Source organism: Beta vulgaris, chromosome 6 (genome assembly GCF_026745355.1).
Source record: "Beta vulgaris subsp. vulgaris cultivar EL10 chromosome 6, EL10.2, whole genome shotgun sequence".
Classification (NCBI taxonomy): Eukaryota; Viridiplantae; Streptophyta; class Magnoliopsida; order Caryophyllales; family Amaranthaceae; genus Beta; species Beta vulgaris.
The window spans coordinates 4116797-4137489 of record NC_079207.1 but is presented as its reverse complement, the minus strand read 5'-3'; the positions used below and the strand labels follow the sequence as shown (position 1 = coordinate 4137489).

The following is a 20693-nucleotide window of genomic DNA, read 5'->3' as shown; positions in this document are numbered from 1 at the left end:
ACACTCTAATTTATGTTGGAAATGGATAATGCGTTGTAGACAAGCATGAAAAAGTTTACTAAGTTGTTTGGTGTGTGGTGAAAATTTTGTTGTCAAATGGATAAAGGTGCACCCGAATCTCCTACATAAGTCAGGGACAGAATTACTATTACTACATTACTAGGTTCAATTAAACCCACTTAATTTGGGGTCGTAATGTTAATTTTATGCAATAATATCTTATGATGTACTTTGAAATGAAGACATCTACTCCCTCCGTTTCATATTAATCTACACACTTTGACATTTTACACTATTCACAAATTACACTTTGACTCTCGTTTGTGATTTATACGTGAATAAAAACATAGTCATGTGGGATCTTGTTAGATTCGTCTTAGTATGTATTTTATTAATATGTACTTTTTATAATTTTTACAAATACAAAACTAAAGATATATGTCTTCAAAGTTTTACATTGACATGCGTGAAAAGTGTAAGTGTGTAGATTAAAATGAAACAGAGGGAGTATTAGAAGTTTGCAAATATGGACTATCGTCATTGACAAATGTAGATGTGTGAGAATGAGTTGTTGCCATGCTTTGCTCTTGTTAAATTTGTGATGCTTAAACAGTTTCATAGTAACTAGTTGTTGTCCTAGGCAATGCCATGGATCATTTACTAATGTGAATTTGAAGCCTTAAAATAAATACTTGAGAAAAGTGGGAAAAAAGAATTACAAGCACTAAATTGAGCTCAGGAATGTTCTTTCAATTCCTTTTAAATTTTCTACATAGTAAATTAAATTGCACTCAGAAAAAGACCTTTCAATTCCTTTTAATGAGTAAGAATACAACCATTGTAGTAAAATTGGTAGTATTATTAGTTGCGGAGGTTATAAAAATTTGAATAATTCTTTTTTATATATAAGTATGTGTTTTGAATCGATTTATATATAACCATGTCTAGTTCCAGTTCAGTTCAAACATTCTCTTATCTCATTTTTCTCCCAATCAAGTTCAATTCAGTTTTGTTTCCATCTCTCTCAATCCAAAAGAACATTACCTTAATTCAATAATAGAGAAGAGAGAGAGGGATGAGAAATAGACAACCACTCAACTTTAATTACGTGGGTTTAGAACAAGGGGTAAATTATTTTCCGAGGGTGTAAATTAAAGCATTATAGAGCTACGTTTAACTTTACCTGAAGATATCACTGAGTTAAAAAACTACAGCTCAAGTCAAAGAGTAAAAGCTCTTTAAACCTAGTTTAATACAACCCCCAAAAAAGTAAAAAGATTCAAGAGCTGCAAATTTACAAATTACAAGTTACAAGAAAGTCAAAAAGGTATAACCAACCGCGTCACCAGATACAATGAAAACCCTCAATTCCAGCCTCTATAAATTATCCCACTGTAGAACGATCTGCTTCTTATGCTCCGTAGTTCTTGGGTGCAATACATCTGAAGAGTATAATCTTTCAAAGGTTACAGAATCACTCTCATCAATCACCTTGGAGCACGAGGTTTTCCATTCATTGAGTTCAAATGCTGGGTCACGAATATGACTCCCATCACAACAATGAGGCAACCGACCAACGTGCTAAAGAAGAGGGCACCCGGCTGCCTCGATTGAACAAAGCCATACACCCCATTTGCAGTAACTAATATGAGATCATTTAGCCCATCATTTGAGAAATCTGCGGAAACTAAGGTATGTGTTGGCGGTGCAGGAAGTTCAAGTGTTGTCATGATGCTGCCATCAGGAGATATAACCAGAGCCTCTTGATCGCCAGCAACAAGAATCAGCTTTTGATTATCATGGACTCGCAGTGAAAATGGCTTCAATGTAGGAACCACATTACCAGATTCCATCATTCCTGAGGGTGATGGTAAATTTGACCATGTTGCCCCCGTCATAATCTGCCACTGCCAGATAGCCTCGTGCCCGTGTACACCAGGAGAGTATGATGTGACCTGACACATGGAAATAACTTTAAGCAACAAGAAAGCAACTAAAAGTGGTAAACAGCAACACGATAATCTAACATCTACGGTTCAAGGATAATAGTCCCAAAAAAAGTTCAAAAAATGTGAAGATCAACAAATTGTTAATGAGCAATGGAATGGTAGGACACAAATTTTGGTCTAAGGTATGCATAATGCAGTAATGACATGGGTACTTGGTTCCTCAAGTACAATACAAAACTCAGAAAAGTCAATGTGCAGAACAAGTGTAAAAAACTCTTACCTCCCCTCTGCTTGTTAAGAAAACCACATCCCCATGGCTTCCCTTCCGATGATGATGGCCATCATCTCTCGGGATAAGAATTGGTGTAGCAACCTCCAAGGAACTTAAATCTTGAGCTCTACCGAAACCTCGGGAGAATTCACCATGTTGAAATAAGTTAAAAGGAGAATAATGATGACAAATAGAAGCATTAAAAAGCTGTTCTCGCACTGGCACCCCAGAGGTAGCTACTGCCCAGCAAGGTCTGAGTACATCCATAGATCCACTTACAACTGTTTGCTCAGCACCATTTCCGCCCACCACCTGCAGAAACCAATTTTGTGTACCAATTACTATTTTATAGCACACTAAAAGCAGACTATAGAATTTGGATTGTGAATGGAAAAGGTAAGCCTTCTATAGTTACTTTCGTCACACCTCAATAAACAGACTACAGAAATTCATATGTACGCCCAATTTTGCTTTTAGTTTTCAGCAGGTTAGAGAACAATTGACATAAGTTCTACTCGTATGATAGAAGAGAGAGAGAAAAATATGCTTTATGTTTACAGTGTTTTGACTTTGTATGAGACTACTAGATGAATTGAACCCGGCCAAGACCCGTTATACCAAATAAATGGTTATTCAAAGTAAAGTATTCCGCCTTTGTTAGTTTTGTCAAACAGTTGGATGGTACATGACAGTACAAGATAATGTGATCGGCAAGTCTCACTCGTCCCTCCCATCAAGTCTTCAACGTGCACTTAAACTAAGACCCAAAAAAACAAGCTGGATTGGTTAATAGAAGTAATAATGATTGTGCTAGCAAAAAATTAGATTGTTAGCTTTGTGTCATTGTGTGGACATGAATTGAAACACTTCTCAGTTTCTCAGAAGAGATGACTCCAAACCCACGTAAAGTCAACTACGGAGCAACATGTAAGATCCGAAAATCAGAACAAGCTATTTGGTCATTGTAACTTATTACAAACCAATCTTCCAACCACACATGTTAGGCTGCACCAAAGACACAAATGTAACCAGTTGTCTAACCACTTACCTGGACATGATCCAACACACCATCTCCATTGATATCAGCATGAAGTCCACCTTCTTGAAGATGAAGCTGATTAAATCAATTGCAAAGATCAGATTATGCCAGAAAAAAAAAAAAAAAAAAAAAGAAAGGACCAATGCACTGATAGACACAACGTAACACTGTATTAAGAAGTTCTAACATCCTCCTCCCTCTCTATCTCCATCACAAGCTTCCATCCATAACATAAACCCCAGCATAAAAGATAAAACAACAAAACCCCCAAAGCTTTTACAAAAAAAAAATTGAATGTTGAATTAGTTATAACAGAGGGAGACACCGTTATTCCTCCCAGTATGATGAATTAATGGATGTTCAAGAATTTGTTGTAACAGATGTATGCAACATATAAAGATTAAGCTTCAGATAAGCAATTGTTCACCTTGCAAAGTGTTCGGCCAGATGCCAAATGTAGAGCTTCAATGCCCTCCTTTTCATGAGCCACAACAACATTAGGGACCCACCAAAGCTGTGTGTAGTTTGTTATCGTGGGTATGTAGGGCATTGGCTGTACCGAAAAACAAAGCAAAATTAATCTAGAAGTGAAACATAGAGCAAATACTGAGCATACTGAAAAAGAATCGCCCAATCACAACTGATGAATCAACTAGCACTCTGAAGGTCTAATAAGTATAGGAACAAACCACATGCTGATATGCATAAAACAGAAGTTTCCAAATAACCACTTAATATGTTGAACACTAAGAGGATCCGCTTCATTTATTGCACAAAACCAAAAAATAACGTTTCCATGCTGGACACACCTTGACCTTTTGTATGGAAGTACAATGCCAAAAAACACCATTATGTGGTATTATGCCACATATAAAACAAGTGTATTCCAAGTCAATTACATGACATGAGTATTTATGATCTCAAAACAATACGATATGCGCATAACTACACGAGGTTACATATGAAAATTCAAGTCATTCTACAGGGGAAAAAAATTATAGCTAAGAAATTCTGGATATTGCAAAAAATGATTTATAAGATAGATCTTTGTGTAAAAGTTCTATTATAGCTGCTTTTAGCAAAGTACCACACATATTAGATAGAACCCCAATATAAAGACCTATACACAGATATGGAACGAACCTTCAAAGTCCTTTAACAAAACACCAATTAAATGCATCTTTTCCATGTATATAAAAACATTTATCATGGATTTCAACAGTTCTTCTCAGACAGCTGCCAGCTGAGACAAGAACCTCACTTAGAAGTATATCCTGACTCCTGAGTAAGTCATGTTCGAAAAAGATAACAAGTGCAGAATCACTATGTCAGAAATTTTCCAATTGATATCAAGTATATACCTTCTTCATTTTAGCTGAGCCAGCATATTGTGCAGCATTTCCAATCAACTTTGAGATCTTTTTTGTTGAATCCTTTCCAGGAGGATGATGTTCCTCAGGCTTGTGCAATGGTAAAGTACCTTTTTTTCCAGAAAGCTTCTTTAGTACCTTCCTCTTGTGCCGTTTGAAATGGGCCAATTCAAAATATGTATCCTCTCGCCGATCCTGTTATTAAACCCAGAATAGTATATATGTTAGTTAACAAACAATAATATATATATATATATATATATATATATATATATATATATATATATGAATAAATAAAACATCTTCATATTGAGCATCGAGGGCTTTGGATGACTTACCCAATGATGTGGCATTACTCCAAGAATAGATTCTCTGAATTCTCTGCACTCGAACTGTCGGTGAACTTTTTTCAGTGAGCAAGTGAATGGGAAAAGCCATCAAAAGAGCACACAATCCAAGCAAAAAAGTAACTCAATGATTGGAAAAAGAATCTCATCACAGTAAATTACTGCATCTTGATACTAGTTTAGTACATAGAAAAACTAAACAATTCTGGAATGTTGATTCAAAGAGTTTTTAACTAAAGGAGCAGCAAAGGACAAGTTTGCAGGCCAACATGTACGAACTATCAACCAGGGACAATAAATTTTACATATGGGCTACTTGATAGAGCAGACAATACCACCCAATCACAGCAATGAAAAACCATCAAGCATGGTATCCAGTTACTTGACCAGGGAGTGGCAAGGACAATAATCCAGAATTTTTGAAAAAAACACAGCTTGATCATGAGGCTTTGTGAATTTGATGGAAATAAAAAAAAACCTGATATTCTGATTTCTAAGACACAAATCAATAGAGCAACAAAAGTAACCATAATAATGTACAGAGTCACTATCGCGAGAAATCTTAAAAAGGATAGTGTCACTGGGATAGTTCAGCACAAGAAAATTGATGGACTTCACTCACCTCTCCAGGATGACGACTGTGTAATGAATGAACATCAAGCTTGTAGTTATGCTGTGGGATCAACATGGATGCATCCGAGGAATGCGCTTCAATTTTCTTCAAAAACAATAAAGATTGTCAGAAAATAAGTCATATATATAGGTAGCAAGACCTCTATCTCTATGTAAAACGAACCTAAACTTGTATGGAGTAGAACTATAACCATATGAGAGGGACATTAATGGTGTAGTTTTACATGAAATGTAAGACAATTCTAGCTATGTGTATAATAATAAAGGACACAAGGGGGTGAAACACTCGAAATGCTCAACAGTTGCTAATTTCGACCAAGTGCAATATACCCAAGCAACAGAATTTTAATGACCCGCAATGTTGCACGATTTATCACTCTTCTTTTACATATAAGATGCTATTGGATGACTTATAACATCTGTTTGATAAAAGGTAATAAACAGTAGTGATGGCAATGCATTTCCACCCGAAACTTGTATTTTCCTTCATAATTTTTCATTACCTCGCAATACCACTACTAAACATGCAAGGGATGGTAATAAGAAATTGTGAAGAAAAAGTTAAGAATATATGTTGGCTACATATCCATTACCACGATATTGACCTGTCACGTTCCTTAAGAAATTATACACAAATTCATTACTATTACCACTGTTTACCATTGCCTACCAAACAAGCTGAAAGAGATATTTAAAGCAGGAAGATGACACAACTTAATGAATGTATTGATACTTGGCAACCCATTTGCATACCAATTATCCAAATCTTTATCATTAATAAGCAAAAATCAACAAATTTTAGTATGGATTTATGGAAACTACATATAACATGATACATTTACAATTTATTATGGTGAAAAAATATGAAAATGTGCAACTATAGGACCATAGGAAAAGAAAATAAATTAAAACAAGTGAACAACAAGATTATAGAAATTAAACATTAGTTTGAATTACTAGATGTATACAATCTTACCATTACATTCATCAATAATTTTTGATTGTTTAATTATTTTATTATATCATAAACATTACTACGGAAAAATTAAAAATTACAGTTCTAATGAAAACCAAAACATACTATAGCTAGATCTTTTGACAAAGGTAGACGCTTTTAGATAATATTATGTTATTTAAACAGCAAAAAGAGAGAAGTTTAAAAAAGTAAGAGAGAGTATGTGCAAAAAGTGTATTTACCTTGGTTGCTTCCCATATTCGATACAGGAAGAACAAATGGGAACGAAGGGTGTAGTTATCTTCTAGGTGTTTATTTTTATATAATACTTCCTCCATTCTTTTATAATTGAAACATTTTAACTTCACACTTGCCAATGCATTACTTAGACCATCAAAATCTCTAATATTCAATTATTAAAAATTATAGAAACTGATATTATGAAAAAAAAAAATATCAAAACTAATACATCCATATTAGATAGTAACATGTAATTTAAATATATTAGCAATAATAAAGTCAAATTCAATTAAATAAGAAGTGTAAAAGTCAAAACATTTACAATTATAAAAGAATGAGCACGTATAAAAACTTATTTAGAAAAATAAGTTAAGGAAAAAAATGGACCAAGCCCAACAAGTACACCTCAAGGGGACACTATCGGGAAGTAACATGAGTTTAAAGGGGAAAACAATAAACAATTCCGATTTTATTAAATTTCAAAAGGATATGGATTAAGGGGAAAGGTAGAATATTCTAGAACCTAAAAGAAACCCTATCACTTAGTAATGTAACCTAAATCAAATGTTTCTCCCCTAAACAAAACCCTATCGCTTAAGAAAAGTCGTATATTTCATTTCTAATGTTCGAATTTGCTGCCTACTTGCTAACTTATAGATTTCGGATTATTTTTTCTGGCTAGCCCATACAAAACAATCGACTATGTAACTGTCACATTCTTATTTTCACTTGCTACTAAGGGTGCTAATCGAGTCAAGCACATAAAAAAATTGAAAAGGGTGCAAAACATACTAAAGCTAGATCTTTTAGAAACTAAAGTAGACACTTTCTCCACATTGGCACGAATAACAGCACATTATAATTAAATTGAAGAGGCTGCAAAAAAAATTATCCACATGTATATGCATTTACATTGTATTATAGGTAGAAGGGACAGACCTCATTCTTTCTACTCCACCGGAGTTGGCCACTTTTACCCGCAAATGCATAAAATGCAAAGTGTCGCAGATCAACAGCGTCATTGCTCTCCACAGACTGAGAGTGTAAAAGGACAATTTCACTTCACAGATTTGACAATCTAAGTAAATTAATTTCATTTCACATACTTGATTCAAGTAAATGTGATCTAAAAAAATATGCCTTCTGTAAAGCAGAATCTAAAGCATGTCAAACAGAAAAGGCACTCCCAGTGCGACTGCCTTTAGTAGGCTTTTCACGCTTGTTAAGAGGGCAGGTAACTCATATGGTAGAACTGATTATGCGCTAACAGAGTACAAATGATAAATGATAATTGATTGAATATGCATAGAATAGCTAACAAAAACAATCAAACAACCTGTAAAAAAGAAGGCACAAGAAAAAGACCGCCCTACTGAAACGAATGGAGTACCGAAACCTGAAACAATCTACATTCACCTTTTCTTTTAAGATTCTTTTTTAACCCTTTCTATTGGGGAGGGAATGCAGGAGGGTAACAATTGTCTCATATTCATTTGTCAATTTAACAGTTCACGCAATATTATAGTTTCACTCTAATACATTATACATTATGTTCCCTATAAGCAACCCTTACTCAAACTATTGTTGGGGTATGAGGTGTTAAGGAGTGCTTTCAGAAAACCAATATGCTAGCAATAGTTTAAACACCACAATATTTAATAAAACTAGGAACATAAGTCTTTTAAAGTTTAAAGAGTCACCCATACACTGTTTATACCTCAGTTTCACCTGCACTTCTTCTATGCTGTTCTGCAGTCTTCTCCGCAATATTCATCTCTTCAAAAGGATCTAAAAACATCTGTAAGCAGTATAAAGCACACAAATTAGTATTCTGCAACAATAAAGATAAAAAAAAAAAAGGATGATATATTGAAAAGAACAATAAGTGGGAATTTGGTATAAAGCTGCCACAAAATTCAGAATAATCCTTACAGTAAGAGGATCTCACAATTTACAGGATATGAGTTCAGGAGAAGCCCAAGACTGAAAACTCATCAAGTCATCAGCAAGGCCACTCTCTAACAGATAGCAAGGATAAGTTTATATGATATTGGCGATTAGAACATCAGTATTCTTGAGTTCCCTTCCCCACCACCGATCCAAAACAAGGGAAACATTAATGTACATCTAAATGCAGAGACGATGCACATGAAAGTGGCCAAGTGTAAATGAACTATGTGATAGAAATCACAATTATAGAGCATATATGTGGTTCTCAGTCCATGTTAAACCGATCCAGAAGCAAAATTTTAACTACAACCAGCATCATGTCTATACAATAGATATCGTTTACGCAACAGTAGATGACAAAATTATGCCTACATGTGCTTGCATTTCCATCCTTCCACCAACGATAACCAATCCTGAATCTCCATGCTTGATGGTATAATTGCTTATTGAAATTGCTACCTCGCTGTGGTGAGCATTATGAGGAAAATCTTCCTGCATAGCACAAAGCAAGTAATGATTATAATTTGGTAACAGCAAACGGTACAAAAAGGTTTAAGAACAAATACTACATACCTGTAAATTTACTTCCCATAACTTTTTGAGATTATGGTCAAAACACATCACGGACCATCCTGATGTCACTACGACCAACACCTGCTTACGTGGCTGCCCTTGCCGGTAAGTTCGATCAATAACACCTGCCGCCATAGCAACAGCACGTCTCCCAGAGGCAACACGAACTTTGTCAGGCAACAAAGTCACCTCAGCAAGAACGCGTGCCTCGCTAAATCCTTCATCAACACGTCGAGTATGAGGCTCCAACACCTAAGATGAAAACGCAATGTTAAGCAATAGTGAAGGCTAGAACCAAACAATATTTGCAGCAGAGATTGATAGATAGAATCAGCATATCGGTTGAATCAACTGACTCATGCTCTGCTCACTTCAACTTATTTTAGTCTGGACTTTAAAAAAAATTCCTAAACTTTTCAGGACATTGCATGAATTTCTAAACATTATTAATTTTTTTGAACTTCAATTATTCTGAACTTTTCTTAACTTCAGGCTACTTCTTCTGAACATTTACTTAATTTTTCTAAACCAATCTGAACTTGACTAAACTTTTTGAACTTTTATTGATTATTCTGCGCTTTCCTGAACTTTTTTACATAAACTCAAGATAAGCAAAAATAAGTAGGGATGGCGAGTCATCCAGGGACAGCTAGGGTTCGTTGACGGGGACAGTTGAAGCAAGTTTAGAGAGGTCCCCTTGCTCTTCAATGAAACTTCAGCCAAACGAACCTTGAACTCAGTTACAATCTAGGCGGTCACCCTCTTCCTGTCTCTCGATGCTTCTGTGCTGCTCAATGGGGAAAGGTCAATGTACCAGTAAGGCAGCAACTAGTCTTGCTGATCATGGTGCAAATTTTGCAGTCCAATGTCAAGTCCAACTGTTTTTTTTTTTTTGGTTAGAAAGGAGTCAAAGAGGGAGGGAGGGAGAGAGAGAACAGGTAGATGATTTTTTTAACTTCACATGTTAAGGCAAGAGGCAGATGAGTACTAGGGTAGGTAGTGGGATTCTTCTATTTTCTTTTACTTGTGAGTTGTTAGTCACTCGGCTTGTCCTATTTGTGTGAATTTTCTGTACTTTTTAATAATTTTGTCTTTTTATTTTCTAATACTTCCTCCGTTCCATAATAAGTGAAACATAGGGGTTGGGCACAAGATTTAATAAACATCACTTTCAAAAGCTAAAAAGTCATGAAATACCCTTTTCATTATCAAAAGGAGGAGAGAGAAAAGCAAATCATACAAGTTTGTGATGGGTATTCTTGTCATTTCATAACTTTCTTTTTTCCATTTAAGGTATGTTTCACTTATTTTGAAACGTTCTAAAATAGTAAGTGTTTCACTTATTATGGAACGGAGGAAGTACAGAGTTATTTATGAAATTTAATTTCTTTCAAATTATAAATTTTCTTGGCCTTCAAATATATATTATTTTCTTTTGGCCAAATCCATATTGTACCCGTTTTCAAAAAATTTGGTTTTGCCGTTCCGTCCTCGTATCCATGTTGGTGCTATTTAAATGTCATATGCCAGATATATAAAATAGGACATTTTATCACATTGAGCAAATAAAACATATTATCTGCACTTATTGATAAACATCATATCCCTCCATTTAGGGTACAAGAATTCAGTGGGAAGAACAGGGAACCTGCGTACTAAGAAATTTAAGTTTGACCCATCCCTCTCATTTTTTTTGTTTTCATTATTTGGTTTGTTATTTTGGGTTACATAACCACTAGCCTTATATGCACGCTATGAGTGCAAAGTCGAAGGATGAGTAATAACTGCTTTGCAGTTTGTTAGATCAGTTTCCACTTTTTATTTTATTTTTAGACTAATATAATGGTAGGTGTTGTAGTTTTCTTTTCTAGTTAGGGGTATATTGGTCAAAAGGGTAGACACCAAAGTCTCTCATATATAACAGAGATTTGCGGTATTTCCCGCCTGTATGAGCAGTTAAATTCTAATGCCATGCAGCATTATGAACCAGCAATTAACAATTTTCTTTAAAAGCATCAAGCTAATATCACAACTAATTCATCTCAAACAAGCCCACATGTGAAAGGAAAAAATAAAATCGAACCCTCTCGCTTAGGCATCGTGTGGCTTGGCACAATGGGAAAGGAAAAAATTAAGAAAAAGAAAAGAAAGGAATCAAACCCCTAGAGAATGACCATTTTATATTACCATTTTATCAAACCTGTTTCATTGTTGTGTTTATAGGACCTTTTTATAAGACCCACATGATAAACTTTAGCAATCACTCTCTTCCCACCACCATGTCAACTTTCATCTCACCACTTCCAGCACCAAACGACTCCACCACTCCTAAGCACCATTTTCAACCATTATCATCAGTTCCACCTCCTAGCACCACTGCCAACCTACAATTATCATCATCTTGTAGTACACTTGTGGGGACACATATCAAGGAAATAAATTGTAGAGTGGTTATTAGATTTATTTTATTAAAAAGTAGATGTGATAGGAGTTAGTGAGACATTATTTTATTAACAGAGAGAGAAGTTAGGGTGTTTTTTTTTTTATAGAGACACACTAAGGGGCAAAAAGGGTGTTAGAATACTAACATAAAAATAGTGGGACCACTGCAAAAATGGAAGTGTTTAAACTATTTTAGAACAAACTAAATTGGAAAGTATTACAGACTATTCTGAGATAATGGAAATAATTTGAAAATAGGATACTCAAATGGGGGCTAGAGTTGCAGATAATGAGGATTGAGGATAATAGAGAGTCTGGGTGATGCTAGTGGAAGCTAAGGATACGATAAAATTTAATAAAAGGCAGGAAGATTGTGACTTTAGTCTAGGGAGTTAAAGGCAATATGAAGAAGTTAAGTTAGCAAGAGTAAGTAACACTTGATAGAGGAGAATGGAGGTGGAGAATCCATGTAAACGACCATCGAAGATAAAATCCTCAATCATGCAGGTAACCCCATTGCAATGAAAATAAGGCTTTGACATCATTATTGTTGTGGTCGGATTAGGCCATCAAGGAACAACCCTACTACCACAAGTCAAAATCTAGGCGTGAGTGAGCCCAAAAGAAAACATTATCCCTCTATTATGTGAACTTTTTTTCTTTTACTTTCCTCACTTGGTGGTTAACGTCAAGTATCATGACAATCCCATATCTACTATTTTGAGTGTAGCTGTTTGGTGATGAGGCTAGCCTGCTAGGTGGAGGTTTGGTCAAGAATTGATTTTGTGGTGGTACTTAGGATGCCATGGCTTGGTTAGGTCATGTCAATGATGGTGCAAACATGGTGTCATAAGGAGGGCAAGGGAGTGACAGGGGTGGTGAGGTCGGAACATGGTGGTAGCGGTGTTGATGGGGACGAGAGGGGTGGTTTCAATGATGATGGATTGGATGGTTGGGTTGATAGGATGGTGAGGTTGATAGAGGAGAATTGGTAATTCATATCCTAAGGGCGGAAGATCAGATTGAGTGATTTTCTGAAAACCAAAACTGAAACATAGGGGAAAAAGTGCAAACAAATTCAAACCAAGCACCATGTCACCATCAAAGGAAAATATGGGTCTTCGTTTTCTTTCCCTTAACCAAAGAACCCCTGAAGACCATCCCACAAATCAACTAAAATGGCAAAACCATACATCAAACAAATATCTCCTACGAGATGCACCAGCTTGATGTTGTAACATAAATCTAGGCAAGCTAGACTCTACCTCCAATGAAACCCATCATTAGCTTCCTTTTTTTTTTGAAGTAAGGTGACTCCCTTGCAGAATGTGGGGAAATTTGGGTCTTGGGAATCCCACTTTGCAAGCATTAGCTTCCTTGATGAGTCTAATTTCAACATTAAATTAATTACTCATAAAGAAGACAGTACAGGGACCAAACATCCCTTGGAAATTTTCCTAGCTACTTGTTAATGCTTTCTCAATAATATGATATGAACTGAGAAATTGATATTAGCTGACGAAAAAAAGGTAAATTATACTCTCCAACCAAGGGAGCCATAGAAAATGAGTGATGTTTGCTCCGTCCAACAATGCGCACATTAGTCTTTCCACGGAGGGGAATGATGCAACTGCAAAGTTAATAACCAGAGGCATTAAATAACCTTCGTGTACCTCCCAGGCTCCCAGACTTTCTCCCTCATCTTTATGATTACGTGTTTTCTGGAAAGTTCAAGCATGATCTTTCACTTTTTTATAGTAGTGTCACAAATTTTCTCCATAAATAGCAAAATAATACATGTAGATTTCCAACCCCCGCTTCCACATGGACGAAGCCTCCACTCGTTGAAATTCTTTAGAATTGCTCTTAGTGTAAGACTCAACCTCTTACTACAAAGATCATTCTCTTAGCTAAAGATATCAGATAGCAAACAAAAAGTCTCAAATTACTTTAATATCCTATAACTCCAATAAAGGCGAAAAACAAGCTCAAATTAAAATAAAAAAAGGGGATAAACAAACTATTAATTCACATTTCCAAACAAAATCAAAAGCAATACAAAAGAAACTATAAACATGAGTATAACCTGAATTTTAGCATCATGAGTGGCAACGAGAACTTCATTCTTGCCATCGCCATTAAGATCAACTACGATAGGCGGAGGAAGACGATCCGCTTCGTATTTGATCGGATAATCATCCAAGAGATGGAACCATGCTTCTCTGAATGAGAAATCTCCCTCATGCTATTTCCGAAAAGAATGAAAACGTAAATTAGGTCAATTTGATTGAAATTAAGAAGCAAAAGTAATTGGAATTGAGGAAATTTTAGGGTTTAGAGAAGTTTAAGGGGGATAAGAAAATAACCTGGAGAGAGAAGAAAATGGCGAAAGCAGCGAGCATGAGAATGGCTAAATCGCGCTTTCTCATCTCTCGCTTTCTTCGTTAGACTGATCAGCTGTGTACAGTAGTAGTGTGCTTCTTCAGCTTCTGGAGATGATGCAAATTTCAGACATGGGAGTTTTCGAAATTTGGATTGAGGTCTTTTTTCCTGTTTTATGGAAGTTGCTTTCTTCGGAAGGGAGGGAGTGACCAATGACTCAATGAGGTTGGTAAACAAGAGTCCGGGCTAGGGGTGCTGATTGAGCGATTTTGGTGGGCCTCGACTCGAGGACTCGATTTAGAAATAACTCAAGTTGAGTTCGAATTATTATGAACAAATATAAGTTTTATCGAAAAAGTAAATAGAAATGGGTGGAGTATAACGTAATAAGATCATGCATAAGGGTAGATGTCGCCTGATTTTGTATTATCTTATACGATCGAGTTATAATGTGGGAGTACTCGTAAAAGTAACGAAACGTGCTTGGAATATGACAGAGAAACTTAGGAAAATAACAAGGAGGACTTAGATGAAACTTATAAAAATGTCACGCACATTATAAATGGCACTCATTATCATGTATATTGAATTTGCTATAGATTAAATTTATAAGTACTACCATGTTACAATATATAACTAATCTAACTGGCGTGCTTCCTTCGTTCCTAACTAAGCGTTATGTTAACTTTTTTATATAATCTGATGCGCTTTTTTTATTATTTATATATATTTGATTGCGCACAAGTAAAAATTATAAAAAGTTGATGTATCTAAAGTGTACATTGAGACAAATCTAACAGGACTCCACCTGCCTATTTTTTAAATTGGGGATGCGCAAAAAGATTCGATTTGAATGGTCCAATCACTTGATGACTTGTTCGAAAATTTCAAATATTCGATTCGTTTTTTAGATATTTTGGATCATGTACCCGGGAAAAAAATTCAAGTTTGGTAATAGGATTTTTTAAGTTTCGATTATTCAAAAATCCAATTTTATTTTTTTTCCTTCTTTAAAATGAATATCCAAGTAGACTTTTTACTGTTTTAATTTAGAAACCCTGAATCTAATTCTAATTGTTCTCTTACCTAGTTAAACTCCCTCAAGCATATCTCTCTCTTCACTTCACCCATTGCTTTTCGCTTTACGCCAGGTGTATCTCTATCCACTCTAACTTCTAAAGTTAAAAAAGACTACTTCTGTTTTTTTTAGTTGACCCGTTTCTCTTGAGCACATATGTCAATGCACTATTTTAAACCTTTATATATCTAATTACCAATAAAAAAATTACAAAAAGTTGATATTATGAAAATATACATTAAGATTAATTTAACAAGATTTAATATGACTATATTTTTTTCTTAATTATAAATTACTCCTACAACAAAATTACACCCGTAAATAATATCAAAAGTCAAAACGAGTCTCTAAAAGAGTGGAGAAGGTAAGAAAGAGGAGGGCTGATAGGAAGAAAGTTAGTAACCCTAACCCTTCAAAATACATAGAATTCCATCTCTTATTACAGAATACATATTACACCAGTTTCTATCTGAGAAGTTCACTTTCATATTTCCAGTATCGATTCAAGGAAAGAAATTGAAGGATTTTCGACGACTCTAAAAAATTGAAGGTATCGTAAGTTTAAAGATTGATTTTTTTTTTTTTAATTTAGTATTCTGCTAAATAGTTGAACCCACTAAACCCTATGCATACGCCACTGATTCTAGTAGAGATATTAGTAAAATAGTATTCAAATTTTCTCTTTCTTTGATTTTTTATAAGTTTGAAGTAACTAGAATAAATGGTTTGAAATGCTGAGAAATTGGTGGTTTGGTGGTTGTATGTAGAAGATGACAAGACCATTTGCAGTGAAAGCTGGTAAGAAAAGGAAGAAGAGAGAAGAAAATTATGATAAGGAAGAAGTTGAATTGGTGAAAGAGGAAACACCAGCTGCCACAGCTGATACAATAGCTGAGGATGAAAAGATAGTGGAAGATTTGGTGCAAGATATGCCTGGCATCCCCATTACTGTATCGAATTCGACAATCCGCTCCCGGGCTATTTTCATCCTTGAAAAGGCTTCCCTTGAGGTTGCCAAAGTTGGAAAGGTACATTAATCATCTATGGTTCATCTTTTCGATTGTGTGTTATTTGTTTGTTTGTGTGTTGCTTGGATATGCAAGCAAAATCTAGGGTCTGGGTAGTGGGTATTATAATTGGATTGGATGTAGCTAGTTTTATGAAGATGAAGGGTTTGTTGTGTTCAACTTATTTTTACTTATTCTCAGAAAAATTAAGAAAACTAGAGGAAAACTATGAACATGGTCTGATAAGTTTAGGATTAGACGATTAGTTAAGCAGTTCATAAAAGTTAAAGAAAGTTCTTAGAAGTTAAGAGAAGTTCAAAAACTTCAGAATAATTACGATAACTTCACGAATAATAAGGCCCTGTACTTTTGGACTTATTTTCAGTTCCGTTTAGGTCTGTTTCTCTGAGTCCAAAAGAAAGGGGCCTAAGTTGAATAGAACATTCACAAAAAAGAATTCATGGCCCATCTGGTAGTTGCTAATAAGTTACTGTATAAAGTTTATTTTTATTTTAAGGGGTAACTTTGTGATGAAAACTTCAATATATATGTTCATGATATATGCTTGTCCATCCTCAAAAGTTCAGTATCTAGCGGTAATAAAAATTTGTGAAGAGAAACATAAGTTTGGGTATGAAATTGTATTACCATGAGACTTTCTTCACATTTGTACATATAAATTTAGTACCAATTACACCTTTTATTTTTGATTATCAACATTTCATCTTTGATTATTGTTTACCAAATCTTGAATTATCACATTTAAATGTAATTGCAGAGCTACCAAATTTTGAACTCTGAGGACCATGCAAATTTTCTGCGGAAACACAATAAGAACCCATCCGACTATAGACCTGACATCGTTCATCAGGTTCGTGACACACACTCTTCATTAGAGTTAATTGTTAATTTTGTACTTTAGTTCTCATTTTCAGAAAGCTGTGGACTATGTATGCCATTTGTTTTGTGTCTTTAATCATTTCATGATTTATTTGTTATATTCAGGCTCTATTAATGATTCTGGATAGCCCCCTAAATAAGGCTGGAAAGATACAAGCTGTGTATGTTAAAACTGAGAAAGGTGTACTTTTCGAGGTTAAACCTCATGTTCGTATCCCAAGAACATACAAGCGTTTCGCTGGCATTATGTGTGAGTAACCATAATTGTTGCACCTTTTTTTTTGTCAAGTTCCATGCATGGTTGTAATGGTGTAACCTTCAGCTGAGGGCCTTGCTCAATTCTCTCACCCATTGATGATTGCAGTGCAATTGCTACAGAAGCTGAGCATATCTGCAGCTGGCAAACGGGACAAGCTTTTTCGTGTTATTAAAAATCCTGTCACTCAGTACCTACCTGTTGATTCTCGTAAGATAGGTGAGCTTGCACTAAATATTTATCCCGTCTGATTACTGTTGCAGACTGTTTCCATCTCTCTGTTTTCTCCCTCACTCAGTGACATTTGGCTGTTCATTCATCAGGCTTTTCATACAGCTCAGAAAAATTGGTTGACATTCAAAAATATGTGACTGCTGTTAAAGACGACGTAAATTTTGTCTTTGTGGTATGCGTCAGAAGTGACTTAACTTGCTCTTTCGTTCTATGTTTCTTATGACTAAACACAGGTGTTTCTAATCCTTTGCTTGTTCAGGTTGGTGCTATGGCTCATGGAAAGGTTGATGATGAGTATGTTGAAGACTACATATCAAGTAAGTTTTTCTTTGAAGTTTCTTTTGTCTTGTGATTACTTGGAATTAGACATTTTGAATAATTCGTGGAGTTATTTTGAACACAGAAGACACTTTTAAAGTGTGCATAATTGTTTGTTTTTTGCTCTAATGCTTTTACTTTTCAAGGAGATTAGGTTCCAAATCCCATCTTTATGTTGATCAGGTGTTTTGAATTTGTATAGCTGGTTTGTGCTTAATTAGTATATGATCACAAAGTATATCATTGGACCTATATGGTCGAAATGTGTACGGTTTGAAGTGGCATCTTCTCCATCTATAGAATATCAAACCCCCCGGGCTCTAATGACCCCTCTCTCCTCCATCCTTTACCCTAGCTCGCCTATGGTTCCGGTGTTCTCCCTTGCATTTTGGACCTATATTTTAACTCCACATAGCCCTTGTCATCCGCATCCCTGCCATCACTTGTCTTTCCAACTCCACCTAGCCTTGTCGTCTGCAGCCCTGCCATCACTTGCCTTTCCAATATAGACCTATATGGTGGAAATGTAGACAGTTTGAAGTGGCATCTACTCCATCTATAGAATATCCCACCCACCCCTGGCTCCCTTGACCCCTCTCTCCTCCATCCTTTGACCCTCACTCTCGCCTATGGTCCCGGTGTTCTACCTTCCATTTTGGACCTATATTTGAACTCCACCTATCTTTTGTCTTCTGCATCCCTGCCATCACTTGCCTTTCCATTCTGGACCTATATTTGAACTCCACCGTGCCCTTGTTGTCTGTGGCCCTGCCATCACTTGCCTTTCCATTTTGGACCTGTATTTGAACTCCACCTAACCCGTCGTCTGCAGCCCTGCTGCCATCGCTTGCCTTTGGTTCCTGGTGCTCCTCCTTTTTGAATCTATTGTTGAAGACCTTTCGCTCCCCGCTTTAAGGTCCATCTCTGATGCCTTTACCTTCACTCACCTATGGTGTGTCCACCCTTTGATTTTGGACCTACTTTTGTACTTCACTAGGTCCTTTTCTTCTTCAGCTGTACCTTCACTTGACTATGTTTCCCTTCCACTCATCCTTTTTCTGAAACTATTTTTGAAGACCTCTCTTGTAGGGTGTTTATAGAATCTTATATAGAACTTGGAAGTTCAAATCATCAATAAAATCCATCATAGGAAGGTAATTTTGGAAGTTTGTTCATCCCATAACGGAATTTTCTTGCCAATTGTTTGAAACTTGAGAAGGACCTATGGGTCCAAGTAGCCAACAATATCGTAGCCTGGCTTGCTGATTCTTATTTCCTCCTAGCAGGCTGAATTATTTATGTTAATGGTAGGTTTTGTGACAAAATTGTCTTCTGAATCTGTTGCTTGATCCCATCTTTCGAGTCCATTTCTTCGAAATTGAGAAGTACCAACCCTGCAGTCTGATGTGGTTTATTATAAAGGATTAAAGAATTAGAGATGGCACATTGACCATGCTTGTGCTGGAGGCTTGGCTCGGCATGAAAGCTGGCGCGTCCCCATCATGTGTCGGGGGGTTATTTTTAGACAATTTAGTGTGAGCTAGTTTTACTTTGCATTTGACTCGCCATTTGATGTTATTGACAATGTACCGCGTATATTTGCAGTCTCAGGTTATCCGATGAGTGCTGCGTGGTGTATAGCAAGAATTTGCGAGGGCTTGCAACAGAAATGGAGCGTCTTGTGAATTCTTTTGTGGGTTTAGTGATAGCTATTGGTATTGTCCGGATTTTCGCTTTCGTTTTGTGTAAGAGAATATGCCGAGCATAAAGCTAAAGTATCAAAATTTTGTATCATTTACTTTGTAGTTGTCTGAATTTAAGCTTTCAGTTCGTGCAGGAGAATATGCTGCTAAAGTTTTGAAATTATTTATCATCTATTGCAGATGCCTAGCCTCAATACTAATTCGTTTTAGGCAATGTGGTGAAATTTCGACAATTGAACCGATTTGTTAGTGAGAAATTTCGACAGCTGAACTGAATTGTTAGTAACAGACTGAGAGTTGATACACTCAGTTTCCACCCCACTCCAATGTTTAACAGGCTAACAGCCATAAGCTCAGCGTCTGAAGATGTTGAGGTCATGCTCTTCCCTTTTTTTTTTTTTGGCATGTGCAGGCCTAAGCCTAAAGTGTTCTAGTCCAAAAGAGTGCATGCTTCAAGTTATTTGTCCACAAAAGAATCAAATGCGCTTCTCTTTTCGCATATAGAGAATAAAGCTTGACAAAGAATAATCTCATTAGGAAGCTTTATTTCTTTATGTTGCATTTCTAAACTCCCACATTAGCAAGTTCACCAAACTCATGTTTTAGCTAATAGTTTTCATTTTAGATGTAGCTATTGTAAAGAAAATTCAATCGCACTAAAAATAGATTGTTATTTACAAAAATATCATTCACTTTATGAATGTTCTAAACGTTAATTCAAGGCAAATAATATACAAACATTGGCCATATTTATATTTTCTTTTAAATTTATTTACCTAGTATTCAATTCTAATTATTTTATTATAAAGAAATTTGGGCTAAACCTTCACAAAAGAACTCAATTGGAATAAAGAAGAATACTTTTTCTTAGAAAATATATAAATTGGTATTGCTATATTTTTTTTGGGATTTAAAAGTTGATACCATTGTAAATCGATTTTGAAATCGAAAACACGTCGTAAACAATAGTAATTTTCTCTTTGAGGTTGTATTTGGATTTATGACATTTTGAATTTATTAGTTACAATTTTTTTGTTATTCAATAG

General features: G+C 35.6%; 2 protein-coding genes across 4 annotated transcripts; one reads left to right on the top strand and one right to left on the bottom strand.

Moving 5' to 3' along the window:
• Nucleotides 1-1168: 1168 nt before the first annotated feature.
• LOC104895102 (hypothetical protein) lies at nucleotides 1169-14369 on the bottom strand. Its single transcript, XM_010681521.4, has 13 exons — nucleotides 14136-14369; nucleotides 13856-14014; nucleotides 9328-9579; nucleotides 9127-9246; nucleotides 8522-8602; nucleotides 7744-7839; nucleotides 5599-5694; nucleotides 4968-5021; nucleotides 4621-4824; nucleotides 3687-3812; nucleotides 3269-3334; nucleotides 2230-2532; nucleotides 1169-1955 (listed from the first exon to the last, which is right to left on the bottom strand). The coding sequence occupies exons 1-13, from the start codon at nucleotides 14196-14198 to the stop codon at nucleotides 1488-1490; spliced, it is 2088 nt and encodes a 695-aa protein (XP_010679823.2). The 5' UTR covers nucleotides 14199-14369; the 3' UTR covers nucleotides 1169-1487.
• Nucleotides 14370-15606: 1237 nt separating this feature from the next.
• On the top strand, nucleotides 15607-19918 carry LOC104895101 (uncharacterized). Of its 3 annotated transcripts, none has more exons than XM_010681520.4 (8): nucleotides 15607-15784; nucleotides 15997-16257; nucleotides 17015-17107; nucleotides 17242-17386; nucleotides 17501-17611; nucleotides 17716-17798; nucleotides 17886-17943; nucleotides 19550-19918. In XM_010681520.4, the coding sequence occupies exons 2-8, from the start codon at nucleotides 16000-16002 to the stop codon at nucleotides 19627-19629; spliced, it is 828 nt and encodes a 275-aa protein (XP_010679822.2). In that variant the 5' UTR covers nucleotides 15607-15784; nucleotides 15997-15999; the 3' UTR covers nucleotides 19630-19918. The 3 variants fall into 3 exon arrangements, with proteins under 3 accessions (XP_010679822.2, XP_010679820.2, XP_010679821.2); XM_010681518.4 differs by having other exon boundaries at nucleotides 15608-15779; nucleotides 16000-16257; XM_010681519.4 differs by having other exon boundaries at nucleotides 15608-15779.
• The last annotated feature ends 775 nt before the right edge of the window (nucleotides 19919-20693 follow it).

Excerpts from the sequence above, each read along its gene's own strand:
- LOC104895102 (XM_010681521.4), bottom strand. The coding sequence starts at position 14,198 with ATGAGAAAGCGCGATTTAGCCATTCTCATGCTCGCTGCTTTCGCCATT. Across the intron at positions 9,580-13,855 it reads CTCATGATGCTAAAATTCAG|GTGTTGGAGCCTCATACTCG; the intron begins GTTATACTCATG and ends TTTTCATCTTAG. Across the intron at positions 2,533-3,268 it reads GTGTGTTGGATCATGTCCAG|GTGGTGGGCGGAAATGGTGC; the intron begins GTAAGTGGTTAG and ends TGGTTTCTGCAG.
- LOC104895101 (XM_010681520.4), top strand. The coding sequence starts at position 16,000 with ATGACAAGACCATTTGCAGTGAAAGCTGGTAAGAAAAGGAAGAAGAGA. Across the intron at positions 16,258-17,014 it reads AGGTTGCCAAAGTTGGAAAG|AGCTACCAAATTTTGAACTC; the intron begins GTACATTAATCA and ends ATGTAATTGCAG. Across the intron at positions 17,108-17,241 it reads GACCTGACATCGTTCATCAG|GCTCTATTAATGATTCTGGA; the intron begins GTTCGTGACACA and ends TGTTATATTCAG.